This window comes from Bos grunniens, chromosome 18 (genome assembly GCF_055505025.1).
Source record: "Bos grunniens cultivar Pamir isolate PY7600 chromosome 18, Bosgru_T2T1.0, whole genome shotgun sequence".
NCBI lineage: Eukaryota > Metazoa > Chordata > Mammalia > Artiodactyla > Bovidae > Bos > Bos grunniens.
This window is the reverse complement of record NC_141182.1, coordinates 10,710,027-10,737,999: the sequence shown is the minus strand read 5'-3', so window position 1 is coordinate 10,737,999 and position 27,973 is coordinate 10,710,027. Positions and strand designations below refer to the sequence as shown.

Genomic DNA, 27,973 nt, shown 5'->3' with positions numbered 1-27,973 from the left:
TTTTGACCACTTGACCTGACAAAGGAGGGTAAGAGAGAGTTTCAAATTTCCCAGTTGAGTTGCTTTCCTGTCCATTTTTGCCTGCAGCCTATTGGATTCTAGAGTCCACTCTCAAGGAATTAATTCAGACAAGACAGGGAATTCCCTGGCAGTCCAGTGGTTAGGACTTGGCACTTTCACTACTGAGGGCCTGGGTTTGATCCCTGGTTGGGAACTAAGATCCCACAGGCTGAGTGGCACGGCCAATAATAATAATAATAATAAAAATAATAAAAGAATCTGTGGTAGGAGAAGCAGAGCTGAAAATTAAAGGAAAAAGAATTCAGACAAGACAGTTTCTGGGAGACTTTCTGAGGTTGGCAGCTCTGAGAGTGATGGGTCCTGATGCTCTGGCCAGCCTGGAGAGACAAGGGTACAACTCAGCCCAAAGCATCCAGCCTTTCTTGAAATATTGGCCCTGGGCACCTTGAACAATGAACCTCACACTCTTCAAGTCCCATTCACTCTCGGTGTGAAAGTGCTGTCATTTCATGACCCATAAATTACCTCCCAACAACACACCCTGTTGGGTGACCTCAATGCAATCCCAAGGCACCTGAAATATATTTGGTAATAAACCTCACTGGGAAATTCTAAGGTTGGAATTTGAAGGCATCCTATTAACAAGAGGTACAGAATACAAGGGATACATGAGTACTGGAGTGGGTTGCCATTTCCTTCTCCAGGGGATCTTCCTGACCCAGGGATCGAACCCAGGTCTCCTGTGTTGCAGGCAGACACTTTACCATTTGGCCACCATATATATATATATGTGTGTGTGTATATATACATATATTAGTTTTAGAACTTCGTTTGAAGTTGATGCTTTTTACATAGACCCTCAGTTCTGTTTGTTTTTTTAATGGCTGAGCACACAAGCAGTGATATAATCATGTCACGGATGGAGAAATTAGAATTTAGAGAAGGAAAGCCACTTTCATTCATTAAGCAAATATTTTTAAGCACCATGGAGACCAACCACTGATACATGTGACCTCTGTCCCTGCTCTCTTGCATCTCATCTCCTAGAGGGTGTGACAGGCTACAAACCAACCAGACTGTCATGCAGTTGCAGGCAGTGGATGTAGTGGGTTGAGTAAAGGGCCCCCTAAAAGTATTCACCCATGTCCCAATCCCTAGAAGCTGGGCAATGTAACCTGATTTAGGAAAATTATCTTTGAAGATATAATTAAGATAAGGATCTCAAGATGAGATCATGCCAGGTTAACTGGGTGAGCCCTAAATCCGAGGACTGGTGTCCTTATAAAAGACAGAAGAGGAGAGACACGACACAGAGGAGAGACCTCATGAAGACCGAGGCAGAGATGGGAGGGATGTGGCCACAAGCCAAGGACCACCTGGAGCCACAGGAGATAAGGCTGGGTCCCCACTCTCCACCAGAGCCTTCAGAGGAAGCATGGTCCTGCCAACAACTGGCTTCCAGACTGTGGGAGAATCTCTGCTGGTTTGTGGTCATTGGTTGTGGCTGCCCCAGGAAACTAGGAGAGCGAGCAAGCAAGGCGATGAAGACAAGCAAACGGAGTGAGGACTGGAGAGTGAGTGGGGCTCCTGTCACTTGAGCGGCCAGGAGAGGTGACGTGCAGAGAAGTGGCGCCTGTGGATATCTGGAGGGGTGGGCGGACAGCATTCCAAGCAGGGAGGAGAGACGGGATCGAGTGAGACCTGCTTATGTGGATGACTCTCCCATTTGCACCCAAGCTCTGGCCACCCTCCCCACGCCCACGCCCAGGCACTCCTCATGTTGTTTCTGCCACCTTCCACTGTCATTGTTTGCTGAGTGATGGGGAAACACTGGCTGAGAACTTCCTACAGCTGTGGGCATTGCTGGGGTTCCCAGGGGCTTAACTGCACCAGGTGGGACAAGCCCTGTGGAACCTGATGCCAGGTGCCAAGTGAATATGCCTTGGGTCTTGCTAAACACCGAGAGGTAAATGCCTCATACAGATGTCACCCTTCCCTCCTCCTACACCCCTGGTAGGTATCACCAGCCCATCTTGGGGTGACATTTCCCCACTGGCTGGGACAGGCCTGGGAACCCTTCTACTTATTACAGTTTAAATAGCTACCAACAAATTGTTTAGGCCTGGCACCTGAATAAACTTGTTTACTGAAAGATCTTCAGAAGAGGATGGGATGACCTTGGGTGGGGGCAGATATAGAACCTTCTAGAAGGCGGTGGTATGGCTGAAGACCCCCACATAAGTCCATCATTTACATGAGGATTTACTTTTTTTAAAAACTTTTAATTTTGTTTTGGGATACAGCCAACTAACAATGCTGCGATAGCTTCAGGTGGGCAGTGAAGGGGCTCAGCCGTACATATACATGTATCCCTTCACATGAGGGTTTACTCTTGGTGTTCTGTATTCTGTGGGTTTTGACCAATGTAGATGTCATAGAGCTATCATTACAGAGTCATCCAAAGGGTCTCACTGCCTAAAAACCCCCTATTCATTCCTCCCTCGCCCCGACCCCCTGCAACCAGGGTTGATCTTTTTGCTGTCTCTATAGTTTTGCTTTTCCAGAATATCATAGTCAGAAATTTGAAAATGTACAATTTCTGTTGGCTTTTGAATGTAATCAGTTTAGTTCAGCCACTCAGTCGTGTCCGACTCTTTGCGACCCCCTGGACTGCAGCACGCCAGGCCTTCCTGTCCACCACCAGCTTCTGGAGTTTACTCAAACTCATGTCCACTGAGTGTAATAGAGAGTTCAAAATTCTCAGTGACTCCCTCTGAAAGTTCAGAGAGCCCCAGGGCTCCCGGCTTAGGTGGTGCTGAAGGGGTGTGGTTAGTTCTCAGCCAAGTGGCTGTTTGAATGGCCCCTCCCCTACCCGAGCCTCCTCCCCTACCACCTCTCAGACTCCTGGCTGTTTGTCAAACAAGCTGAGTTCAGTCCAGCATCCCCCGTCTTTGAACTTCAAAGGTGCCTCTGCCAGCTGCGTTCTCCCCCAGCTACTCACAGGACCCAAAACTCCTTCCCTCTCAGGCCTAGACTTCAGAGTCTACTTTGTAATGACTCATGGAGCAGAACTCCCATTTTGTGTACTTTTCTGCAGGTAAATTTTGCTTCAATAAAATATTCTGTTAAATAGAGAGCAGACTTGTGGTTGCCAAGGAGGAGGAGGTGGGAGAGGGATGGACTGGGAGTCTGAGGTTGGAGCTGCAAACTATTGGGCTTCCCTGGTGCTCAGATGGAGAAGAATCTGCCTGCAGTGCAGGAGCCCCGGGCATGATCCCTGGGCTGGGAAGACCCCCTGGAGAAGGGAATGGCTCCTACTCCAGTATTCTTGCCAGGAGAACTCCATGGACAGAGGGGCCTGGCGGGCTACAGTCCATGGGATTGCAGAGTCAGACACAACTGAGTGACTGAGAGACAGACAGAAGCAAACGATTACACACAGGATGGATAAAAAACAAGGCCCTAATGTACAGCACAGGGAACTCTACACAACATGCTATGATGATGAACTACAATGGGAAAGGATACAAAAACAGAGTCTGTGTCCCTGAGTTGCTTCGCTGCAGAGATTGGCACAACATTGTAAATCAACTATACTTCAGTTAAAACACTCTGTTAACATTTTAAGAAAGGAAGCAGATGAAAGCTGAATGAGAAACAAGATATGTACACCGTCTTAAGTGTGTTTCCACAAGACAGTTATGAATCACAAAGGGAAACAGATTGGATTTCTCTAGATTGGAGAAATCTGGCCAACTCCACACTGATGAAGGGATCAGCATCGCCAGGACCACCGCTGGGATGCATGACACCGTGCGCCTCGGATGCGATGCACTGAGGGAGCACAGCTTCACTCTGGGGGACTCCTGGCAGAGTGCTGAACCCAAGTCCCATCACGAGGAAGCAGTTTCCCATTGGAGGGCATCCAGGGAGTAACTGGCTCCTCTCTTCAGAAATGTCTGGAAAGGCCATGGAAAGTTCCAGAGGGACTAAAGACTCATAACAATCAAATGCAAATGAAATCCTGGATCAGATCTCAGAGTTGGGGAAATGTCTTTATCATTGGCTATAAAAGATATTAGGGCTTCCCCGGCAGCTCATCGGTAAAGAATCCACCTACCAATGCTGGAGACGTGGGTGTGATTCCTGGGTCTGGAAGAGCCCCTGGAGAAGGAAATGGCTACCCGCTCCAGTATTCTTGCCTGGAGAACCATGGACAGAAGAGCCTGGAGGGCTACAGACCATGGGGGTCACAAGGAGTTGGACACGACTGAGCGACTAAAACAACACACAGGACATTAGTGGGACAACCGGTGAATCTGGGGAAGCTCTGGAGACGACAGTATCGCACCGACGTGAGCTTCTGATGTCAACCACTGTTCTCTAGTCAGGGAAGAGAATGTCCCCTTTGAAAGGGCATCCTGGAGTTCTTAGGGGTAGAGGAGGGAGGGGGAGCAAGAAAGTGGGGAGGGGAGCTCACCCACAGTCTTGGATAATCTGGGAAGAATATACACAAATCTGAAAAGGTCCCATAGTGTATGGTTCCACCTATAGAACATTCTCGACAAGATGAAGTCAGAGAGATGGAGAGTGGGTTAGTGGCTGGCGGGGGTTAGGGACAGTGTGATGACAAAGGCAGCGAGAAGGAGACCGATGTAGTGATGGAACACCTCTGGAGCTGGTACCTCCACGAATGTGTACCCAAGATCTGGCGCAGCGGAGACCACGCCCTCACACCGCGGCGTGTCAGTTTCCCGGCTTTGTGGTTATGCAATTCTCTAAGCCAGGCTTCAACAATACGTGGACCATGAACTTCCAGATGTTCAAGCTGGTTTTAGAAAAGGCAGAGGAACCAGAGATCAAATTGCCAACATCCGCTGGATCATCGAAAAAGCAAGAGAGTTCCAGAAAAACATCTATTTCTGCTTTATTGACTATGCCAAAGCCTTTGACTGTGTGGATCACAATAAATTGTGGAAAATTCTGAAAGAGATGGGAATAACAGACCACCTGACCTGCCTCTTGAGAAATCTGTATGCAGGTCAGGAAGCAACAGTGAGAACTGGACATGGAACAACAGACTGGTTCCAAATAGGAAAAGGAGTACGTCAAGGCTGTATATTGTCACCCTGCTTATTTAACTTATATGCAGAGTACATCATGAGAAACGCGGGTCTGGAAGAAACACAAGCTGGAATCAAGATTGCCGGGAGAAATATCGATAACCTCAGATATGCAGATGACATCACCCTTATGGCAGAAAGTGAAGAGGAACTCAAAAGCCTCTTGATGAAAGTGAAAGTGGAGAGTGAAAAAGTTGCTTAAAGCTCAACATTCAGAAAACGAAGATCATGGCATATGGTCCCATCACTTCATGGGAAATAGATGGGGAAACAGTGGAAACAGTGTCAGACTTTATATTTTTGGTCTCCAAAATCACTGCAGATGGTGATTGCAGCCATGAAATTAAAAGATGCTTACTCCTTGGAAGAAAAGTTATGACCAACCTAGATAGCATATTCAAAAGCAGAGACATTACTTTGCCAACAAAGGTGGGTCTAGTCAAGGCTATGGTTTTTCCAGTGGTCATGTATGGATGTGAGAGTTGGACTGTGAAGAAAGCTGAGTGCCGAAGAATTGATGCTTTTGAACTGTGGTGTTGGAGAAGACTCTTGAGAGTCCTTGGACTGCAAGGAGATCCAACCAGTCCATTCTGAAGGAGATCAGCCTTGGGATTTCTTTGGAAGAACTGATGCTAAAGCTGAAACTCCAGTACTTTGGCCACCTCATGTGAAGAGTTGACTCATTGAAAAAGGTTCTGATGCTGGGAGGGATTGTGGGCAGGAGGAGAAGGGGACGACAGAGGATGAGATGGCTGGATGGCATCACTGACTCGATGGACGTGAGTCTGAGTGGACTCCGGGAGTTGGTGATGGACAGGGAGGCCTGGTGTGCTGTGGTTCATGGGGTCGCAAAGAGTCGGACACAACTGAGCGACTGAACTGAACTGAAGACGTGACACTAGGAGAATCTGAGTGAAGGGGGCCCCTGGCCTTTATAATTTTTATAGCTTCCTATCAAGCCATAATTATCTCAGAATAAACAGTTTAAAAGTAAGAGAGATAGCATCCTACTTCTGTCACTGTCCCCCCCTTGCTTTGGGTCATCTTTAGCAGCCAGCCGGGATACAGTGAGACTTCTGATAACCGGCCTGGGCAGCCACAGGGGACCTGGTTTAACCAGTAGGCAAGCTGGTTCACTCATTACACAAACATCTGAGAGGCTGCTCGGGCCGGGTGTCGGCATTGCTCCCATGGTGCCAGGCTCTGCCCTCACTTCATCCTCAAGACACCTGCCTGGTTTGCGGTCAGCACCCTTCTCCCAAAAGAGGGGCTGTCGTGAATGATGGGATCCTCCACCCATATGCCCTGGGACCCCCTTTCCTGTTTGTGGGCTCCCCTCTCTGACCTCCAGCACCTGCCAGTGCGAGACCATGGTGCCTGAAAATGTGCTTCCCCAGGTTCCCCCCGACCAGCACGGGCAGAAAGCCCGCTCCTTCCCCCGGGGAGGGACAACCCTAGAGCTCCCCGCCGGGGGCCGGGCTGAGCCTGGGACTTGGCCTGAAACCTTGCCTCTGCAATTCCCTTACCTGCTTCTGCTGGAATGACATCCTTAACCAACCAGGTCTAGTCTCAGGCTCTGCTTCTGGGGAACCTGACTGGGACCCAAGCAGAGGCTCAGAGTGGTTGAGTGACTTGGCTGCAGCCACACAGCTAAGAGCGTGGGCCAGAAGTTCTACCCACCGAGTGTGATGCCAGCACCTGCACATCTGACCATCAGGCTGCCAGCCTCTGAAAAGGGGCTCACTCTCCCTTCAGGAGCCCGCTCAGACTGTCTCCTTCTGCCAGGCTGAGATTATGGAGGGCTAATGGGATCCTTAAGTCCCTTGTCAGACACTGTCAGCCGACTTAGGAAGGCAGACCCAACCTCACCCATGTGATCAGTCACCGGTTCAGCAATCCAGCACGGAGCACCCACTGTGCGCCTGCACCGGGCTGCACGTTGGGAGGGAGATGAGCTAGCCGTGGTCCTGCCCTCCATGAGCCCCGGGTCCCAAGGAGAAGCCCACACGGTATGTGTCACAATGTCATGCAGGACCCAGTGAGGACGTGAGGGGGCATGCGTCAGTCTACCTGGTGACTCAGGGGAGACTCCCAGGCAGGTGACGTGGAGCCGGGGCTGGGGAAACAGAGGAGCAGGCAGGGGAGGAGGACGGAGATGGACAGTTTGGACAGGGGCAGCTGCACAATGCCCACGGCTCCTGGTTTGGGCATCATCGCAGGCAGTGTGCCGCTAGCCGGGTGGGGGTCATGCCCACAGAGGTGGCCCCCATCGCACCCTCTATGGGAAGCCCTTAGTGTGGGCTGCGGGCTTCACTGCACTGGGACCTCGGGCCACGTTTGTTGCCCTCTCTCATCACTAAGAGGGACACTGCACAGCTCGTGGGTGGTCCTGGAGGTCAGAATTACCTGGTGCTGAGTGAGCCCAGCTGGGGTCCATGGGGCTGCCAGGTGGGCTCAGGCAGGTTGGGCAGAGGTCCCGGGGGGACCAGTCGCACCGCTGTAGGTTCACAGAGGCTCGAGGCAGAGAACAGGCGTCCTCTCTGAACCCCTACAAAGCAGGGGACTGGATGGACTAGCAGGGGTACTGTCCTCGGGGGCTGTTATCGTGGGTAGAGCCCATGCCAAGACCTGCCGGAGGGCATCCTACGGTTCCTGTGTTTAATTCAGAAAAAATTCTGTTGACTCTTCAGAGTCTGGTGAGCATCATGGGATATGATAACTTAGAAGAAAAAAAAAAGGCTTTTCTTTCTCGACGAACTGTCCACTTCTTTCTCAGCATGGAACTTTTGGTCTTAGCTGTCAGGAACCTCGGTGCTCTGGTTAGCACTCAGTTAATGCTAAGCTTCACCCAGCTGTATCAGTTACCAACCTCCTGGCTACAAGCAGCAGAAACTGGGTATTTTAAGCAAAAAAGGGAATTTGGTGGAAGGATACAAGATCTGCCAAGACCATGCAAGGGGATACAGAGAGACCATCCTTCTCAACCTCCCCAGTGGGAGTGGGGTGCTGCCCCCAGCTCACCCACCTATCCATCCAGCAGAGAGTTGCTGAGTGGGAGGAGCTGGGGGCAGAGCAGTGGTGATGGGAGACATTGATGGGCAAAGACCACAGGTGTTCTCTATATGCGGGTATTTTAGGGTAACCACCACCTCCCACTTCGCTGGAGTTTTTCTCAGTGTCTTGCTTTGGGTTCTCCCAAACCCAAAGAGTTGAATACAGGTGGTTTATCTGAGAGGTGACCCCCAGGAAACACTGGCAGAAGGGGATGAGGCAGGACTGGGAAGGAACCAATAGAGGGAGGCATCTGGTCTACCCTGATGGAGGCTGAGTGAGCCCTCAATGGGGAGTCAGCTGTTCGCTGGAAGCAACTTTCTATAGAGGTCAGGTGCCACGTCTGCTACACCAGGCTTGAGGTGTACACAGGCAAACGTTTTCACCCCCTCTCCATATTCCATGTATTGATAAGTCTGCTCTGTCTTGCTCTGTTGCATAATACAAGTTATGAGCTCCACAAACCTTTCCTCTTTGTGCCAATCACTGTGCTGCTGGTGGAAAGAACATCAGCAAGATCAGGAGGAGGAAATGCTTTTGTCCTCAACAGCTTCAGAGAATGAGATTCTATTCTACCCCAGGAAACCATTCTTGAAGTTGTTAGAATTTTTACCTGGTTGAATGGAAATCAAAGTCTTAGAGAACCACATAAAACAAAGGCACCGCTTAATGAATGATTTACCAGATGCATCCCTTGGAACCACCAGCTGGGACAAGAAGTAGAACTTGCCACCCTCCCTGGGCTCTGCCATGTGTCTCCGCCAGTGACAACCCCCACTCCCCACAGATGGACCGACTCTCCTGACTCGAGATTCGTCTCATATGAGACTCATATTCACCTCATATGAGATGCACTGATTCTCATTTGGTCATCATCACTTCCTGTGTCCTGTATATTTCTTTAACCGACACATTTCCCATAGCATATCTGTTTCCTGGGGCTGCTGTAATAGATAGTCACAAACTTAAGCGGCTTGGTTCTCTTACAGGTCAAATGTCTGAAACAGCCCCACTGAGCTAAAATTGACTAAAATCTGCAGGACAGCATTCCTTCTGGAGGCACCAGGGGAGACGACATTCCCTTATCTTTTCCAGCTTCTAGAAGCCACGGCATTCCTTGCTCATGACCCCTTCCTCCATCTTCACAAACTGCGGTGCTGGCTGGGTCTTTATCACACTGCTTCACCCTGTCGTCAACCCCCGGCTTCCTATAAGGACTGTGTCATGACACTGGACTCACCTGGCCCATCCGGGATCATCTCCCATCCCCAGGTCTTTAACCCGGTCACACCTGCAAAGGCCCTTTTGCCAGGTCAGGTTCACATATTTACAGGTTCTCAGGACTAGGAGGTGGATACCTGTAGTCAAAGCTATGGTTTTTCCAGTAGTCATGTACAGATGTGAGAGCTGGACCATAAGGAAGGTTGAGTGCTGAAGAACTGATGCTTTTGAACTGTGGTGCTGGAGAAGACTCTGAAGAGTCCCCTGGAAGCAAGATCAAACCAGTCAATCCCAAAGGAAATCAACTCTGAACATACATTGGAAGGACTGATGCGGAAGCTGAAGCTCCAATACTTTGGCCACTTGATGTGAAGAGCCGACTTATTGGAAAAGACCCTCATGCTGTGACAGATTGAAGGCAGGAGGAGAAGGGGATGACAGAGGATGAGACAGTTGGATGGCATTGTTGACTCAACGGACATGAGTTAGAGCAAACTCCAGGAGATAGCGAAGGACAGGGAAGCCTGGCGTGCTGCAGTCCATGGGGTAGTAAAGAGTCGGATACAATTAGGTGACTGAACAACAACAACCTTTGAGGGGCCGCTATTCAGTCCACTGTTCCACCCATCTTTTTCCCTGCACCCCTTAACATTTTATCTGTTGAGACACCCAGGCTGTCTGACCTGTAGCAGTCCCTACAGGCTGGACTTTGCTGGCTGTGCACTCCAGACCCAGTGCTGCTGCATGGCCGTCTGTGCTGGGAATTTCCTGCAAACTGGCAGTGGGATCCAGGGGCTGGATTGGGCTCAGGCCCTATCCCCTTGGTCTCGTGGGCTTGCATCAGGACCACAGACCCCTTCGCGGCCGGTGGTCTCTCTTTGTGCTGTCAGTATCACTGGCGTTCAGTGCCCAGATCCACTCACTCACCATCGCACTGCAGCACGTGACGCTCCAGTCCTGTCTCCTGCAGCTGACTCTATTAGTTGGAATACTTTCCTCAAGAGATGCTTTCTGTTGCGTATGGTGTGTCACCAGTGGAGCAGGGAGGCAGAATGACAGCCCGACTCCTTCCCTTTACCACTTTTCAGACTAAGAACCCAGTTTATATCATCCCCTGAAGGAGATCCACTAGTTTTTAAAACACATGTCCTATCTCTCTCTTAGATGTTTTCATTTTAAACAAAGGGTTTGAGAGCCCATGTCCTATTTAAATGAACTATTTTGTAAATGAATGTTTATATTTATTTGGCTGTACTTGGTCTTAGTTGCAGCACATGAGATCTTCAGTCTTTGCTGTGGCGTGCAGGATCTTGAGTTGCAGCATGTGGGATCTAGTTCCCTGACCAGGGATTGAACCCAGGCCCTCTGCATTGGGAGCTCAGAGTCTTAGTCACTGGACCACCAGTGTGCGTGTATGCTGTCACTTCAGTCGTGTCCGACTCTTTGTGACCCCGTGGACTGTAGTCTGCCAGGCTCCTCTGTCCATGGGGGTTCTCCAGGCAAGAATACTGGAGTGGGTTGCTGTGCACTTCTCTAGGGGATCTTCCTGAAACAGGGATCGAATCCACCTCTCTTATGTCTCCTGCATTGGCAGGTGGGTTCTTTACCACTAGGACTTCCTGGAAGTCCCTGGGCCACCAGGAAAGCCCCTAAATTAACAATTAACTGAAGTTTCAGAGCCTGCAGGGACAACCACACCTGGCCAGTAAACCCTGACCTCCTGCTCCCTCTACAGCTGCCCCTGCCCCCCCAGGCTTCAGGAACCCCCAAGCTCCTTGACTGTTCCTGCCTCCTGTCTCCCCGCCAATCCCCAGGGGAGAGGAACCTTCATGAGGCTCCCAAAGGCACCGCTGCTCTTGCAGCTCAGAGGCCCCCTCCCATCTTCTCCCTGAGACTCCAGAGAGCCCGTCGCTCTGGGCAACCATGAGCTCCTCCTCACCGTCTCTGGCCACGTCAGTGCCATGTAGCCTCCCCGCCTCAGGGGGACTCCCTTCTCTGTGCAGAAGCCCCCTATCTCCTTTCCGAGATTCCAGGAGTCTCTGCCCCTGCCCCAGTCTGCTCAGGGGAAGCAGGCTCCTGGTGACCTGTTTTGGGTGGCTTCCCAAGCATCTATGAGTGATGCTGTGTAGGTCTGGCCACCTACCCCAGCCCTGCCACCTCTGTTGGATAAGAACAGCTAGTCCTTCCAGAACACTGCTGTGCACCAGGTACCATCCTAGGCACTTAACTAGTCTCACCACACAGCTAGACTAGGAGGCTGGCGCTGTCATCACGCATTTTCTAGAAGATGAGACTTTGGCTCAGGGCCACCTTGGGAGTGGGAGGAAGAGCCAGGACCCACCCACTGACCGCTGGGCTCCTGAGTTGGCCAGAAAACAGCGCAACTAAGACCAATCCCTCAGCATCCTTTGGGGAAGGAGCCAGAACCTGCATAAGGAGTCAACAATGCAAGAAGGGACTCACTGCCTTGGGAGCAGTAGTTCTGGAGCTCCGGCCAGCATCAGAGTCACAGGAGAGTGTGATAAAGCACAGACCACCAGGTCGACCCCAGAGTCCCTCACTCAGTAGGGCTGGGGAGGGCTGAGAACCTGCATTTCTAATGAGTTCTCCTCCAGGGATGCTGATGCTGCAGGTCTGAGGATCCCCTTTTGGAATCAGCTGCTTTAGTGAACTTGCCTGCCTGCTGTGGAAGAACAGGGGCCAGGCTCCCTCCTGGGGCACACGGCGTGGTAGTTCCAAGACAAACTTTCCCATCTAGGTGATCCTGTGATAACGTGTGCGTGTGCATGTTCGCAGTTGCTCAGTCATGTCTCACTCTTTGTGATCCCATGGACTGTAGCCCACCAGGCTCCTCTGTCCATGGGATTTCTCAGGCAAGCATACTAGAGTGGGTTGCCATTTCCTTCTCCAGGGGATCTTTCCAATCCAGGGATCAGACTCGCATCTCCTGCATTGGCAGGCAGATTCTTTACCAGAGAGCCATCTGGGAAGCCCCAATAATAACCTTATGATTATGCTAAAAAAAAAAACAACACAACCCTTCATCTGTTAGAGATGCATTCTGAGGGATTCATAGGTATTGTATATCTCTGGGATTCACTTTAAAATACTCCAGACTCTACCTCTGCAAAAGGTTGAAGGTCTAAATGAAGCAACGGTAGCTGGCTGATGGCTGATGAGTCCAGAGAGGTTCATTCTACCACTTTCTATACCTTGTTTATATGTGAAAGTGTTATTCATAAGCCTTGTTGATTTCAGGTAGAGGAAAAGCTCTGGCTCCCCACTTACAACTGACCTTGAGCTAGAAACTTGCAGTATCTGAGCCTCAATTCTTTTTGCTGTCAATGCAGCTGATGGCATCTTTCCAACTGGGTTATCGAGGACATCATGGATAAGAGCTGTTAGCATTCACCTTGGCACGTGACCCATGAGACTTTAATTCCCCCAATGTACTCTCACACATTCTCCAGCCCGATTTGCCCAGGGCAGCACCTAATGGGCAGGGGACTCACCCATCTCAAGACACCTGTTCAACAAGTTCCTGGGATGAGTGTGAAACTTTCCAGAAGCTGTCCATCTGCGAGCAGGCAGCGTGGGTGTGGAATGTGGGGTGGGGAGGCCATGGGTGTGTTCTCAGGATGTGAGGCTTCTGGGCAGTCACAGGCATGTTGGCCGCTTGGACGCCTTGCTATTGACCCCACAATACAGCTCTGACTTGCCGTGGCAGAGGGCGTGGGCAGGGGGGTTCTTTATGGAGCCACCAGGTCGGTCGCAGGAGATCCCTGGTTTCCAGTTCAGAGGTGGTTCCAGTGGATTCCATGGGGCCTTCAGCTTGCCAACCCATCTCCAGTCAAGCAGTGCTGTGGTTGGTGTTCTGTATTGTTTTGGCTTTGATTACAAAAAATAAAACCCCGTTTGTGCTAGCCCAGGGCAAAGTTGGGGCGGCCAGTGACTGGGAAACCTGGAGCTGTTTCCTTGAACCTCAATGCAGGGAGGGCGGCCAAGTCTCATATCGGTTGGCACAAACTAAAAACCTGTCAAGAACGTATTGGCTTCACTCTCTCCTTCCCTCTCCTCTTCCTGCTCCTCCTCTCTCTCTGGGTCTCCCTCCCGTCCCTCTTCCTCATGGACAGGATAGGAAACGGCCTCCACAAAGCACAAGTCCTACCCCTCTGTCTGTACCACTAAGGCTGGCTGAAGTTTGCCCAGCATTTTCTGTGTGCCAGGTCTTGGGCAAAAGACTTCACCACCTGGGTTTCACGTAATCACACAGCAGCCATAGAAGAAGATACTGCTTTCATCCTTCCAACTTCCAGAGATGAAACTGAAGTACTGAGAAACTCAAGAAGTTACCTGAGACTATGTTGTATATTCAAGAGCATCTTCTTGGGGGGAGGAATTTGATTGGCTCAGCTTGAGTCAGGTGACCTGTTTCTCCACCAATCAGCTGTGGTGAAGGAGGCGGGTCTCAGAGCATCAACGTGGCAACCTCCAGGCCCAGCATTAGAGAACTCTTCTCAGATGGGGTGGTGAGCCTGGCACCTGATCCCACTCTGTTCCTTTCCTCCTTCCTGAGTAGCCTCCCATTGACACAGATCCCTGCAACATTTGTCTTCTGAAGTCAGATGGGGCTGGAGTTCAAATCCTGCCTCTGCCATTTTCCTGATGGTCTACTCTTGCGCAAATGACTTAACCTGCCTGAGCCTCAGTGTTGTCATCTGTAAATGGGGTTCATAAGACTGGCTTCTCAGAGACACGTGTGTGCACAGTCACTTCAGGCGTGTTCAACTCTTTGCGAACCCAAAGGACTATAGCTCGCCAGGCTCCTCTGTCCATGGGGTTTTTTAGGCAAGAATACTGGAGTGGGTTGCCATTTCCTCTTCAAAGGCATCTTCCCAACCCAGTAGTTGAACCTGTGTCTCCTGTGTGTCCTGTGTTGACAGGCAGATTCTTTTACACTGAGCTACCTGGGAAGCCCTTCTCAGAGACATGGGAGAAGCAAATGAGACCATAACCCACGTAAACCCTCCAGTGGCTTCCCATTGTTTTCATGTTCAAGTTGAAACTCAGGGTGTAAACTGGCTGGCACCTGCTTAACAACCTACCCTGTATCTTCCCAGTGCCAGAGTACGCCTAATTCAGCGGTGCCTCTGCCTGAATGCCTTCCCTCTTCTTCCCAATCGACGTTAGCAGACATGACCCCAAGTGGGCTGAACTGTGTCCCCCTAAAAGTGTATCTGCATTCTGACTCCATGACCTGCATATGTGACCTTAGTAGGAAACAGTCTTTGCTCATGTACTTCCGTTAAGGATCTTGAGATGAGATGACCTTGGGTTTAGCGCAGGTCCTAAGTTCAACCACGTGTCCTTACAAACCAAGGGAGAGTGAAATCTGGGACACAAAGACACAGTGGGAAGGCCATGGGATGATGGAGGCAGAGAAGGCAGTGACCCATCTAGAAGCTGAGGAGTGGCACAGGCCACTGGCCACCCCTGGAAGCTGGAGAGGGACATGGAGCCACCTCTGGAGGGGCCAAGCCTGCTGACACCCTGACATGGATCTCTGGTCTCCAGAGCTGGGAGAGGCTACATTTCTGTGGTTTATGGGAATCTGTGTGGTAGTTACAGAAAACTCCTGCTCAGGAACTTAGCTCAGAATCACCTCCTCGGGGAAGCCCTCCCTGACTTCTCATCCTGCACAAACGTTCAGAGCCTATAGAAGCGTTATGCTAGCCTTTCCACCGAGCCTGTGATCATCCACACACCTGTGTCTCCTCCTCCAACCTTTGCAGGGGAATCCATACTCCACAGAGCACCAAGCTGTTAACAACGGATGACACCCTGATGGTGGAATTTCAGGCAGCAGACTCTAGACACCCAGAGGGAGAAATCTGTCTGAAGCTGGGTGCCACCACTGTCTCACACAAGGGCCTGCTCAGCTATTCCCAGGTGGAGGCATGCAGAGGCCTTGCCTGGGGTCATGAGTAAGTCTGTCCTGCACTGTGTCCCCAAGAACCCCACCCCCACTCCACCCCCACCGCTTTCCCTTTGCATTACCTGGCTGATCTCTGTGAGATGTTCTAGAAAAAAGGTCTGGGGTTGGGAAGATCCTGGCAGCTCTGATGGAAACTGGCCGCAGGGAGGCCTGTGACCAAGTCAGCCAGCTGGACAAACAGCAACACCATTTCATTGTTTATTCTTACTGAAAAGCTGACCCTGAGGGCGAGGCTCCTATAGTCCCTGTCCTCAGCCACATGCCCCTGGGGTCCAGCAGTTTTTCAGGTGCCTTGGAGGAGGCCAGGCTGACTTGCCTGCTGTTTGCTGGCTTCCTGGGGCCCCCGCAGCTCTCTCAGAGGCTGGACACCCCCAACCCTGGCGCCTCTGCAGTTGTGGGAGGGTCCCCAGCCCCTCTGTGTATGGCAAGAGAGAAAACCCCAGACTGGGGGTTCGGGGGAGTGGGGCTGGCCTCTCATACTTCCTGGAGACTGGGAACATGGCCAGTTCCAGCGGGGTGACCCCGGGTGAAGAGCTCTACCCCCTGAGCTTCCTCTGTGGAGCCAGAGAAAACCCCCAGGCTCTGTGGAGGGTGCCAGCTTCCTGGTGGTGGGACTGTGCTGTGGTTATGCAAGGGGTGACCACATGGGAGGTGGCCTCTCTGGATTTGTCCTCGCATGTCCTATGAGTTTACTATTATTTCAAATTAAAATTTTAAAAAATATTAAAAAAAAACAGGTAGGGGACCTTAGTATGAAATACAATGACTTCACCAATTAATGTAAAAAGAAAGAGAGAGAGAAGCTGTGTTCTTTCCTTTCTACACTTTCTCAGAAAGTCCTCCTATAATGTGCACTTCCTGGGAGACCAAAGGTAGCTACGTAATCTCTCTCTGCTCCTCTGAATGGCTGCAGATATGAGAATGTCATAATCAACTATTTCATCCAAAACTCAACAGCTAGATGTGTTCATAAACCACGCAGATTAAAGACTTTCTCCCTGATTAAAAAGTAGAGAGAGAGAGACAAAGTTTGTGCCTCCAGAGGAGTCAGAACTGGAATTGGTTTACTGGCTCTGTGATCCTTGCTAAATGATTATTTCTCATGCCTCAGCTTCTGTCATCTGTAAAATGGGTGTCCAGAGTCTCTTCCTCATGGGTTGGGAGAGCACAGTCAAGTGGTTAGTTTCTGGAGGGTTTCCAGAGGGCCCCGGCATGCGGCCAGCGCTCAGAAGGTGCTGACCACATTACAGTCGCCCTAAGAACAAGGACATAATACAGGGCAAGTGCCGAGCAGAGGCAGTTCCCGTAAGGATGGGCCAGCCCCTGTTGCTGCCTGCTGTGTGTGGCCCTGGGCATGTCACGAGGCACTGGGGGACCTTTGCTGCCCACCCTGTGGAATGGATGTGGAATCCAGGAGACCGTCTGCCCAGCCCCACCTGCAGGTTTTCCTGGGATCTGCCCCCACCCTCGCCCCCACTGCCACTGCTGACTGGGAAGCTGCCGGTTCTTCCTTCCTGCTTCCCACAGCCTCAGCTGATGGTCCCAGAAGTGGGGTGCCTTCCCCTGGGTGTCATCAGGGAGGTGTCCCATACACAGGGAGCACAGGCAGGATGGAGCTCTAGGGCGGCAGGGGGCCAGTGTCTCATCCCAAGGAGACAGTGGCTCTGCCCAGAGCACTCAGACATCCATGGGGGGACTCCATCTCTGGCTCCCACTGTCCCTGAAGCCCAGATGTGGTCCTGTCCTCCCAAGCTGTGACTGCTCACTTCTACCTTAAGAGACAATAACAACCATAACAATAGTAGCAGTGACCGCTTATAGAACCCGTGCTATGAGCCAGACACCGTTCTGACACCCGCACATATTTCAACACCTTTACTCCTCATTATAGCCTGGAGTATCATCACCCCCTTTTGCAGATGGGGAAACCGAGGCACAGTGACTAACTTGTGCAAGATCGCACACTAGCGAGTGGCAGGGCTGGGACATGAGCCCCGTTGGCCTAGCACCAAAGAGGCCACCCCCCTCCTATCCCTCCCGGCGGCCCTCTTTGTCCCAGCTGCTCAGAGCCGGGGTCTTGTCACTGCCAGCGGCACCTTGGACCTCCAGCCCCTGAGGTTCCTTCAACTCTGCTCCAGTGCTGTGCCTCCTCCCTCCCTCTCTTAGCCCCAAGGACCGGGGACAGGCCTTTCCAGGTTTCCCAGTAGTTTTCACAATTCTTATCTCTTTTATCCCATGGAAGGTATGGCAGGCATCATCCTGCTCCATCACAGTAAAAACTGAGGCTCAGAAAGGCTAAGCTCTGTGTCCAGGGACACACAGCTTTGACCAGCAGGGCCACCTCTGGAACCCAGCTCCTAGGCCGGAGCTCTCTCATGCCCTGGATGGCGGGACCTCTGTTCACACTTTAGCTCAGGTGAGCAGCCCCATCACCTATCCAAATCAATAAGGTCCACAGAGGGGTGATGCCAGCTCCCAAAGGGGACCATGCTCTGGGCTCAAAGCCAAGAAATATAGCTGGGCTCCGGGTATGTCCCCCAGAGACTACAATTACCCATGCATCTGTGTATCTCCCTCCAGACTGAGGACCCAGGGCAGGAATGCAAGGTAAAGCTGAGAAGGGCAGGGGGCTCGCAAGCCCATTCCTGGGGCTGTGTGATGGAGGGGCAGAACCTTGAGTCAGGAGGTAGGGGCAGTTTCTGGGCTGTTCCCCTCCGTATCTCAGACTGAAACCAAGACAGGCAGCACATATAATAATCCAAGCATAAGTGTATGTGTAATTAAAAGAAAAAAAAGTACCACCAACTAAGCTGCTATGACACTTTCACCTTTCTGTTGCAAACTTGGTAGAAGCTTCTTTCAGATTTATGTGGACATAGATTTTGATCATGTCTCAGTCTTACGCATACATAAAAGAAAACATACGTGAAATAAACGGGGTAAGATTTTTCCTAGAAGGTCATCTCGCTAGGCTCCAACCCTTTTCAACCACTTTTCCACTCAGTGTTGCCAGCATCTGAGTTTTCCTGCCAACGTGGCTTCTCAATCCCCGAGGTTTTGATGATGCAGAAATTCCCAGAAGACAGTTCCTCGGTTTTTCCTGAGAGTTCCCACTGAGCTGCTGACACCCAGCCCGCACGTTTCACTGTGCCCACGTGCAGGCTGTGACGCCTGGCGGTCACGACCAGGACACTTCCCAGCTCCAGGGGACACGGAAAGGTGGGGGTAGGGGGAAGGTGCATCTTGGATTTACCAAGAAAAGGTGGTTCGCGCTTGGTAAATATTTCTTGATAGAAGGAATGTATGAATGAGTGAATGAGTACCTGATGAGTGAATAGGAAGTTAATTACCCAGAACCTAAGGGCAATGAACCAGCGAAACTTACTGATGGATGAAGCGAGACAAACTGAAGTCTCAGCATCTGGGCTTCACCAGAGGGGCTCAACTGGGGGCCGATGTGCCTACACGGGAGTCTAGGGTCAAGGTAATAATACCAAAGAATGCTCACTATAGCTGCTGACCACTCTCTGTACACCCTCTCTCATAATCCTCCCCGGCAACTCTGAAAGGCAGCCATCTCATCCCACCCATTTCACAGAGGGAGAAACTGAGGCTCCAAGAGAGGGGAAGTACCTTGCCCAGGATCAGGACGGGCTGACCAGCCTCTACTCTCCCCACCCCGTCTCGCGGGCAGTCCTCTAGGGGAGATGAGCTCAGCCCTGTCCTCAGGCCCCTCTGCTGGTTGGCACAGCGGCAGTGTCCCCTTCTGGGCTTCCATGGCTGGAGGGAATATGCATGGATGGAGCTGCTGGGTCTCTGGAGCCTGAGCTGTGAGCAGGACAGCCCAGTTTGGAATCCTGACTCTGGCACCACGGGTTGTATGATTTTAGGTGGATCCTTTCAGATTTCTGACACTAGAGTCTCTGCTGGTTGTAACTGCTGGTGCCCACAACTTATAGCCAGAGAAGAAGGGGACAGTCCCTTAGACTGCTGGACCTCAGCCCTGATGGTCTGGCTGCTCATCCCTACCCACTCCCCAAAGGAGCTTCAGGTAACCATAGGCTGTCCAGACCAGCGAGATGGACCCTCCAGCACAGACAGGTGAGGTGCTGGGGATTTCGTGGGTGACCCACGCTGTGATGCCTGAAACCACATGTTATAAACCCCACAACTTGGCTCATGCTTGCAATGGATGGACATAAACTGCAGTCTCCAAGAAGCAGAGCAGATCTGTCTCTGGCAGGGTTTGCCATTCTTGGATGAAGGCGTCTTCCTTCTCCATCAACAGGAAGGTCCAAACCTCCCCTAGCCAGTGTGACAAAGGCACACTTCACACAACTTTGACGTGAATCGCTTGACTGCTTTTCCCTCATGTTCCACACACAGAAACAAAGAAACCATCAAAATAATTCTTGAGCAATACGAACACACTGATGCTCAGAAATGACCAAAAAAAAAAAAAAAAAGGCCCATCAGTCATCAATCTCCGCTTTAAACTGGACTTCAGGTGTTTTCCAAGAGCATATGGCTTTTAGTTGGAGAAAGAGTGTGGCCTGGGTGAGGGAAGGTCAGGGGAGGAGGGATAGAGGTGAGGAGAGATGCTTGTTTTTAAAATACGGGGGGCTTCCCTGGTGGTCCAATGGCTAAGACTCCACGCTCCCAAGGCAGGGGCCCGGGTTCCACTGCTGGTCAGGGAACTGGATCCCACAAGCTGCAAGTGAGAGTTCGCAAGCCACAACTAAAGAGCCCATGTGCCATAACAAAGATGGAAGGTCCTGCCTGATGCAGCTGAGACCCAGCGTGGCCAATAAATAAGTAAATATTAAAACCAGAGTAACAGTGCTGCGGTGGCCCTTGGAGTGTATGCGTCTTTTAGAACCGTGATTTCCTCAGGGGAGGTGCGTGGCAGTGGGATGGCTGGGTCCTGTGGTAGTTTTATCCCTAGTTGTTTTTAGTTGATGTACAGCAGAGACCACCACCACATTGTAAAGCAATTATCCTCCAACTGAAAAAATCAATCAATAAAATAAAATACGGATACTCAGGAGTCTGCACACAAGCCCCTCTTGGAATTCAAAAGGTCAAGTCCTGCCAAACGACTGACCATTGATCACCAGTCACCATGAGCTGTCTTACTGAGGTGGGGGTGGGTGTTACTGGGTGAACTGAATCACTCCCCCAAAGCCTCTGGATATGTGTCCGCTTCTGTGCAGTCATGGTTGAGACCTGGATTCTGTAACAGATGCCCCCCAGGGCTCTGCTTGCATTCTCTGGGGGTCCCTTTCCAGGCTGCCCCTGGAATTGACAACCCCTCCTCCAAGGAGCAGCCCTTACCCCACCACTGAGCAGGGCTCAGTTCCCTTGCCCTCTAATGGGGCCAACTCTACAGTGGGACTCAAACCCATTTAATCATTTGCAAAATGAACATGCGGCCCCTTGCCCAACTTTGTTAAACCAAGTGTGAGGCCATTCGGAGCATGTGATGGGTGCCGCCCCTGGAGCCGGCCCTGAGGGGAAGCAGGCTGCCTCCAGGACCACCGTGCAGGGGGGCAGGTCTCACCAAAGTTCCCCTCCGCAAGACCACCTTACATCACCTGGTAGGACCATGTGAGCTCTCCCCAGGAACCTTCCTGCTAAAATCACTTCCTAATCAATAAATCCTAACCAATAAATCATCCTTCTCCTAGGGTCTGCTTCAGAGGGACCCACATCGATAGGGTATGCATGTGGCCCCAATAGTCCAGGGGTCCAGAAGCACAGCTGAGCAGACAGCTCATCCCCATCATACCCACCACCTCCCACCCTCAGATTCCACGGCTCCAGCACATCCAATTTGTCATCAGGTGCTTAAAACTATGAATCACGCGTGAGCAGGTGAGTTCATTTCCATTTTATGATGAGCAGACTTATCTCAAGAACATCTGGGATGGGTACATGTCTCCCAGAGTCAAACCTGGAAGAAACCTGTACCAACCAAGACACTGACCTTAACACAGCTCCCAAAGGCAGTGACCTCTTCCCATGCAGATCTGAGGGGTGGCAAGGTCAAGGGGACTACTAGGAGGGCCTCATTTCCAGGATGATAAAGCAGGAACTTGAAGCTAGTGAGTGGCTCCCATGAAGTCACCCCGCCAGGTTGGGCCACGCCGGGGCTGTGAGCCAGGGGCCCTGTCTCCAAACACCGCTGGGGTCATGCTCTCTCAGGCTGGGCATGACCTCGGGGGTCAAATCATTTTTTACCCAATGATTTCTGAGGCTCAGCAGAAAGTGGAGGAATGTTCTTGCAGACAGGCTGAAAGGGAAAGAAAGAAGGAATGAACATGAACCCAAGAACATGGGGTCACAAGTATGTGTCATCCACTTCTGCCTCCCCCACCAGAAGCACCAGAAAGATGCCAGCTTCTGCTAAGACTCAATTCTTGACTCACTGCTAAGTCTCTCGGTTCCACCTTCCTATCTGACTCCACGTGGATCTTTCTTACAACCTCGGTTGTGCTAGAGTCTTGTTGCCAGTTTCCAGTGTGTTTGCAGTGAGTCGCTCCATGTGCAGATGTATTTTTGATGCATTCATGGGGGCAAGTGGGCTCCCAGTCCTCCTACTCTGCCATCTTGATCTCCCCTCCCATCTCATTTAAGTTCCTAATGCATCCCTCCTCATCACTCCCATTTTACAGATATGGAAACTGAGGCTTGGAGAGGGGAAGTCATTAGCCTAAGATCACCTGGTGGTGGAGCAGGAGTTTAAACTCAGTTCTGGCCGGCTGGTTCCTAAGAGGCATCGTCTCTCACTGCCCTGCCCTTTCCCACCGGTCCCCGCACTTCCCCATGTGAGGTTCACAGACTCAGGTGGGTCAGAGCCACTCCAAGGACTCTTCCTGTCATCAGCAGGTAATAGATACGTTGGCATCAATCCCCATGGGCTCTAGCTTTTCCTGCAGGACTCACATCTGAAGATTCTGGAACCTGAAACCTGATGTTTGCCCTTCAAGGACATTCAGGGGTATATCGCCTGCTTTCAGGGGGCCCTGTTTACCACGCACAGACTTGAGCTTTCAGAGCGCTGGGTGGGTGTTCTTGTTTTACTGGCTGAAAGATACAGGTTTTACTGGACCTTTGCATCCGCCCGTCTCTCACTCTGGAGAACACCCGTGTGTAGCCGCGCCTTCTTACCCAGTCACCTCTGGAGCCGGCTGCCCCCACCTTCACTCTGTCCCCGCCCGGGTTGCCTCCATGGGGCACCTCAGTAAGATCTTTCCTGCCCTGGGATTTTTGCCCTTCTGGCTCCTTATGCCTGGGTGCCCGTGACAGATGCTGGCTCCGATGTCACCTGCTCACCTTCCTGACCTTCGCCTGAAGCAGTCCCCTCCTATCCTGCCTCACATCACCTGTCTGTCCAACGCCCTTCATGACACCATTGCAGGCCTTGCCTGTCCTGCTGGTTGACGGGTTTAGTCTCCTATGAGGATGTCAGCCCCTGAGAACAGGAGCCCTGATTTATCCACGGTGTCCCCCCAGCACCAGGTCTGCACACTGGAGACTTCCACGAGGGACTGTGGAGCCACAGGGCACCTTCTTCATGCCTGAGCGTTGGCCGCAGATAGTACTTCGCGGCAGAGGGAGGGGGACAGACGACCAAGTTCCCGTGGTGGCAGAGGGCGTGTCTGCTGATCACCAAGGAGCACAAAGTCAGTCACAGCCTAGACAGGTCCTCGGGTTCAGAGTCACAGGCTCTAGAAACTTCTACTGCTGGTTACACCCAAGGCGCTCACGTGTTCACTTGGAAATTACAGGGGCATTTTCACATTCTTCCCACAGGTCAACCCTTTTCTTGCTCTCCTATCGGTCAACTTTGTCATGAAAGCTACCTCAGACACCTGGTTGCCCAAAGCCACCTGCTGTCACTGACTGATCACACCTCCCACTTACCCACCGCTGTCACGTTATTGAAAGTGCCTCTGCTGTCCTTGTCCGTGTTCTGCCACATACTTGGAGGCGCCCTCTGCGGAAAGAATCAGGCGGTCAGGGCAGGTGTGTGGATTCCTGCTCAGGTGCTCACAGCTCAGCGGCCAAACTAACTCTAAACGCCTCAGCCTGGCTCTGACCCCTCCTCTCCCCCAAATGAGGTCCCCTGGTCCCCACCTGCAGCCATTCCCCCTCCTCCCTAGGGCCCCCCACCTATGTAGTCTGCCCTCACTCCTGACATTTCCCTGCCTGCCCCCTGCCCCCACCCTGTGCTCATGACGTGCTTGGCTGCTGTGATGGTCAAGTTGCTTCAACCTCACGATTCTCACATCTGCTGATCCTCTGCCCATTGTTTCTTATTGTTCATACTGGGCTTCAATGTCCCCTCTTCAGGAAGCCTTCCCTGACATTCCAGTCTATTTTCATGGTGTCCTGAATGTGACCTCAGTGGTCCTGATCACTGCAGTCACAAAATAACCACTTGGACTTTATTCATTTTGTGATCTCCTGCTTGATATTAGCTGCGTGAGGCCATGGACTGGATCTGCCATATTCACAAATGTAGCCTCAACCTCTAGCACAGAATAGAGAGTTTGTTCATTTGCTCGGTTGTGTCCGACTCTTTGCGACCCCATGGACTGCAGCCCGCCAGGCTTCCCTGTCCATCACCAACTCCCGGAGCTTGCTCAGACTCATGTCCATTGAGTTGGTGATGCCATCCAACCATTTCATCCTCTGTCGTCCCCTTCCCTTCATAAATATGTGCTGTCAATTCTTAGAGAAATAGATAGTAGATGAATGGAAGAACACATGGATGGATGATTGAATGAATTACTGGGTGGATGGGCAGAAGGATGGATGGGCAGAAGGGTGGGTGGGTGGATGAGTGGAAGACAGGATGGAAACAGATGGGTGGGTGGATGGAAGACCAGATGGATGGATGGAAGACTGGATAGATAGAACTGGATGGATGGGTGGATGGATGGAGGACTGGATGGATGGATGGATAGAAGGATGGATGGAAGACCAGATGGATGGATGAATGAATGAGTGGAAGACAGGATGGAAATGGATGGGTGGGTGGATGGAAGACTGGATGGATGGAGGACTGGATGGATGGATGGATAGAAGGATGGATGGAAGACCAGATGGATGGATGAATGAATGAATGGAAGACAGGATGGAAATGGATGGGTGGGTGGATGGAAGACTGGATGGATGGATAGATGAGTGGAATACAGGATGAATGGCTAGGTGGATGGATGGAAGACTGGATGGATGGATGGAAGACTGGAGGGATAGAAGAATGGATGGATGGATGAGTGGAAGACAGGATGAATGGATGGGTGAATGGATGGAAGACTGGATAGATAGAAGATGGGATGGATGGATGGAAAGATGGAAGGAAGACTGGATGGCTGGATGGAAGACTGGATGGTTGGATGGATGGATGGAAGACTGAATGGATAGAAGGATGGATGGATGGATGAGTGGAAGACAGGATGAATGGATGGGTGAATGGATGGAAGACTGGATAGATAGAAGATAGGATGAATGGATGGAAAGATGGAAGGAAGATTGGATAGTTGGATGGAAGACTGGGTGGTTGGATGAATGGAAGACTGGATGGATGGATGGATGGAAGACTGGAGGGATAGAACACTGGATGGATGGATGGATGGAAGACTGGAGGGATAGAACACTGGATGGATGGATAGATGGAAGACTGGATGGATAGAACACTGGATGGATGGATGGATGGAAGACTGGAGGGATAGAACACTGGATGGATGGATGGATGGAAGACTGGAGGGATAGAACACTGGATGGATGGATGGAAGACTGGATGGATAGAACACTGGATGGATGGATGGAAGACTGGAGGGATAGAACACTGGATGGATGGATGGAAGACTGGATGGATAAAACACTGGATGGATGGATGGAAGACTGGATGGATAGAACACTGGATGGATGGAAGACTGGAGGGATAGAACACTGGATGGATGGATGGAAAGATGGAAGGAGGACTGGATGGTTGAATGGAAGACTGGATGGTTGGATGGGTGGAAGACTGGATGGACGGATGATGGCATGAATGGATGGATCAGTGGATAACTTGACGGATGACTGGCTGGAAAGATGGTGTCAACCACATGTTTCAATTCCCTGAATGAAAGTAGGAGGAGCTTTTGTACATCGAGTCCTACATTCTGAGGTTTAGCATGAAGCTGTGTTTTCTGTAAGTCCTCTTGCCCACCATCAGACAACAGGGTGTTTCCTTTATTCCCCAAACCTAGTTCCCACTTTGTCTCCTATAAGCCATCCCTGAGCCGCTGCCCCAGTCCCAGCCTACAGCCTGGAGTGGCTCCCACCTGCGAGGAGGACTGCTCAGGTTGGAGGAGAGATTTTGCACAACAGAAGCATCTTAGCCTCCTAGCATCTTATCCCCAAAGGGCCAGCTGAGGGCATGAGAACCACCAGGTGGAATACAGTCATTTTCCTTCATAGCAGCTTCAGACTGGAGCTCTCAGGACAGCCCACAGGGCTTCTTTCTCTTCCTCACACCAGAAACGCCCACCACCATTTTTAGTACCCTCTGCAAGGAAAGAATGGGCCTTCTCCTACCTGGATATTCTTTGTAAAATTTCTGTCGTAAGAATCGACCATCTGGAAAAGAAATGAGAGGATTAAGCTCCTTTCAGGGAGTTTATGAGGTCAAAACTATTTTCATAACAGTGCTAAGAAATGACTTGTGTGTTTCACTCTCATTCTCTCACAAGTGTATGGTAGAATTTTTCAGAAGCTATGTTACGTGTGACACTGCAGCCCATCAAATGCAGATGCAGACATGAAGATCCAGTCCTCTGAATACACGTATTCCAACTGCAAATATGTGAAACCATGCCACTCTGCCCACTTTGTGTGTATGCTGGAAAACAGAGCCATTTTAAGAAAAATACTATTGCTGTTCACCCCATAGTGAGTTTATCATTGTCACTTTTTAAAAAAGTCAATTATTTTAATTGGAGGGTAATTACAATATTGAGGTGGTTTTTGCCATATATCGACATGTGTTGTGTGTGTTTTGTCTGTTGAAGTCACTCAGTCGTGTTGGACTCTGTGTGACCCCCTAGACGATACAGTCCATGGAATTCTCCAGGCCAGAATACTGGAATGGGTAGTTGTTCCCTTCTCCAGGGGAATCTTCCCAACCCACGAATTGAACCGGGGTTTCCTGCATAGCAGGTGGATTCTTTACCAACTAAGCTACCAGGGAAGCCCTGTATCAACATGAATCAGCCAAATATTTGGAATGTCTCAGCTTTACTTTTGAATATGGTAAATATCCATAGCCAAAACCCACACAAGGCTCTGTGGGGTTCTCAGTATTTTTAAAAATTAAGTTGTTGGTGTTGATTTGGCCGTGCCACACGGCATGTAGGCTCTTAGTTCCTTGACCAGGGATCAAACCCACACTCCCTGAAGTGGCAGTGCAGAGTCTTAACCACTGGACCACCAGGGATGTCCCTCAGTATTTTTTGTAATATAAAGTTTGAGAACCACTCTCTTAAGAGATGAACTGGAAGCAAATTCCAAAATATTGTTCAGCAAATGTCATTACACAATACATTCACAAGGAAAGCAAACAGCAGTTTTTGAGTCTGTTCAAAAGAGACTTGAAAGTCATTACTGCAAACAAAACAACTCAGTTATGAAACTTCACTCCACTGCTCACTAACCCACTTGGAGCCTCAGTTTTCTCACCAGGAAATGCGGTAAAATCAATACGTCTTAAGTTATCATGAGGATTAAGAGAAATGCTTTCATTGGAAACATAGGCTTGCAACAAAGATTATCAGGAACCACACAAAACAGCCACTTTCGTGTGTAAAAAGCGGTCAACTCGGTAATTTTATTTGTCTCAAATTACTAAGAATCCCTACCACCTAATACCCATTGCTGATTGTCAACCACCCCACCCTCTTTCAGAGTCCCCCCGCATCACGGCAGTGAAACACTCTCTGGTAGGAGTTGGGGAAATGCAACGTGGCAGAGTGGAGAAATCTGGCCAGCTCATACAGATGGTTCACTTAACTGGCATTGGTTAGCTCACCCCTCCCCTTCCACCCGTGAGCCTTGTCTGATGGCTACCAGGTCAATCACATTTGTGTACTTGGAACTAATACTCCAATCATATCTCAATAAAAATCGTTCTGTTCTGTGGACATTCTAACCATCATCAGGGTGTTCAGGGCCAGCACCGACATTCACTATTCAGGGCGACAGAACCAAAGGCCGATCCACAGCTCCTGGCAGACAGCTTATCAGCTATCTCAATGACTACTATTTACAACAATTTTCCAAGCAAATGACAATTTTTTTCCAGGCCCGAGGCTCTCTGAAACATTCCTGCTCCTCCCGTCTCCCTGGGAATGGATTCTAGTTCCTGATGCCAAGGGAAGGACACTGATCTGTGCAGAAATAGATGCCCTCTTCACGCTGGGTGTGTTTACCAAAACTGTCCCTTTAACAAAAGAAATCAACTGATTTGAGCCCCTGCTCAGGACTGCGTGACCACGTCATCCTCAGGCAGCAT

At 50.7% G+C, this 27,973-nt stretch overlaps 2 protein-coding genes across 31 annotated transcripts in view; both read right to left on the bottom strand.

The window, feature by feature from the left end:
* Positions 1–21,533, bottom strand: part of ATP2C2 (ATPase secretory pathway Ca2+ transporting 2) — a 100,230-nt gene extending 78,697 nt beyond the window's left edge. For 2 of the 6 annotated variants that reach the window (XM_086350123.1, XM_086350130.1), the window contains exon 1: positions 21,398–21,533. The gene's annotated coding sequence lies outside the window, so the exon portion shown is untranslated. Of the gene's footprint in view, positions 1–7,550; positions 7,797–8,660; positions 9,681–21,397 lie in introns of those variants that run through there. The other 4 variants (XM_086350128.1, XM_086350126.1, XM_086350125.1 and 1 more) reach the window with 4 other exon arrangements.
* The window catches only part of WFDC1 (WAP four-disulfide core domain 1), a 62,538-nt gene continuing 55,851 nt past the window's right edge, over positions 21,287–27,973 (bottom strand). For 16 of the 25 annotated variants that reach the window (XM_086350159.1, XM_086350166.1, XM_086350156.1 and 13 more), the window contains 3 exons: positions 26,002–26,043; positions 23,338–23,410; positions 21,287–21,703 (listed from right to left, as the gene is read on the bottom strand). In XM_086350159.1, the coding sequence (XP_086206285.1) occupies positions 23,352–23,410; positions 26,002–26,043 (101 nt within the window). In that variant the 3' untranslated portion in view covers positions 21,287–21,703; positions 23,338–23,351. The remainder of the gene's footprint in view (positions 21,704–23,337; positions 23,411–26,001; positions 26,044–27,973) is intronic. The other 9 variants (XM_086350161.1, XM_086350150.1, XM_086350151.1 and 6 more) reach the window with 1 other exon arrangement.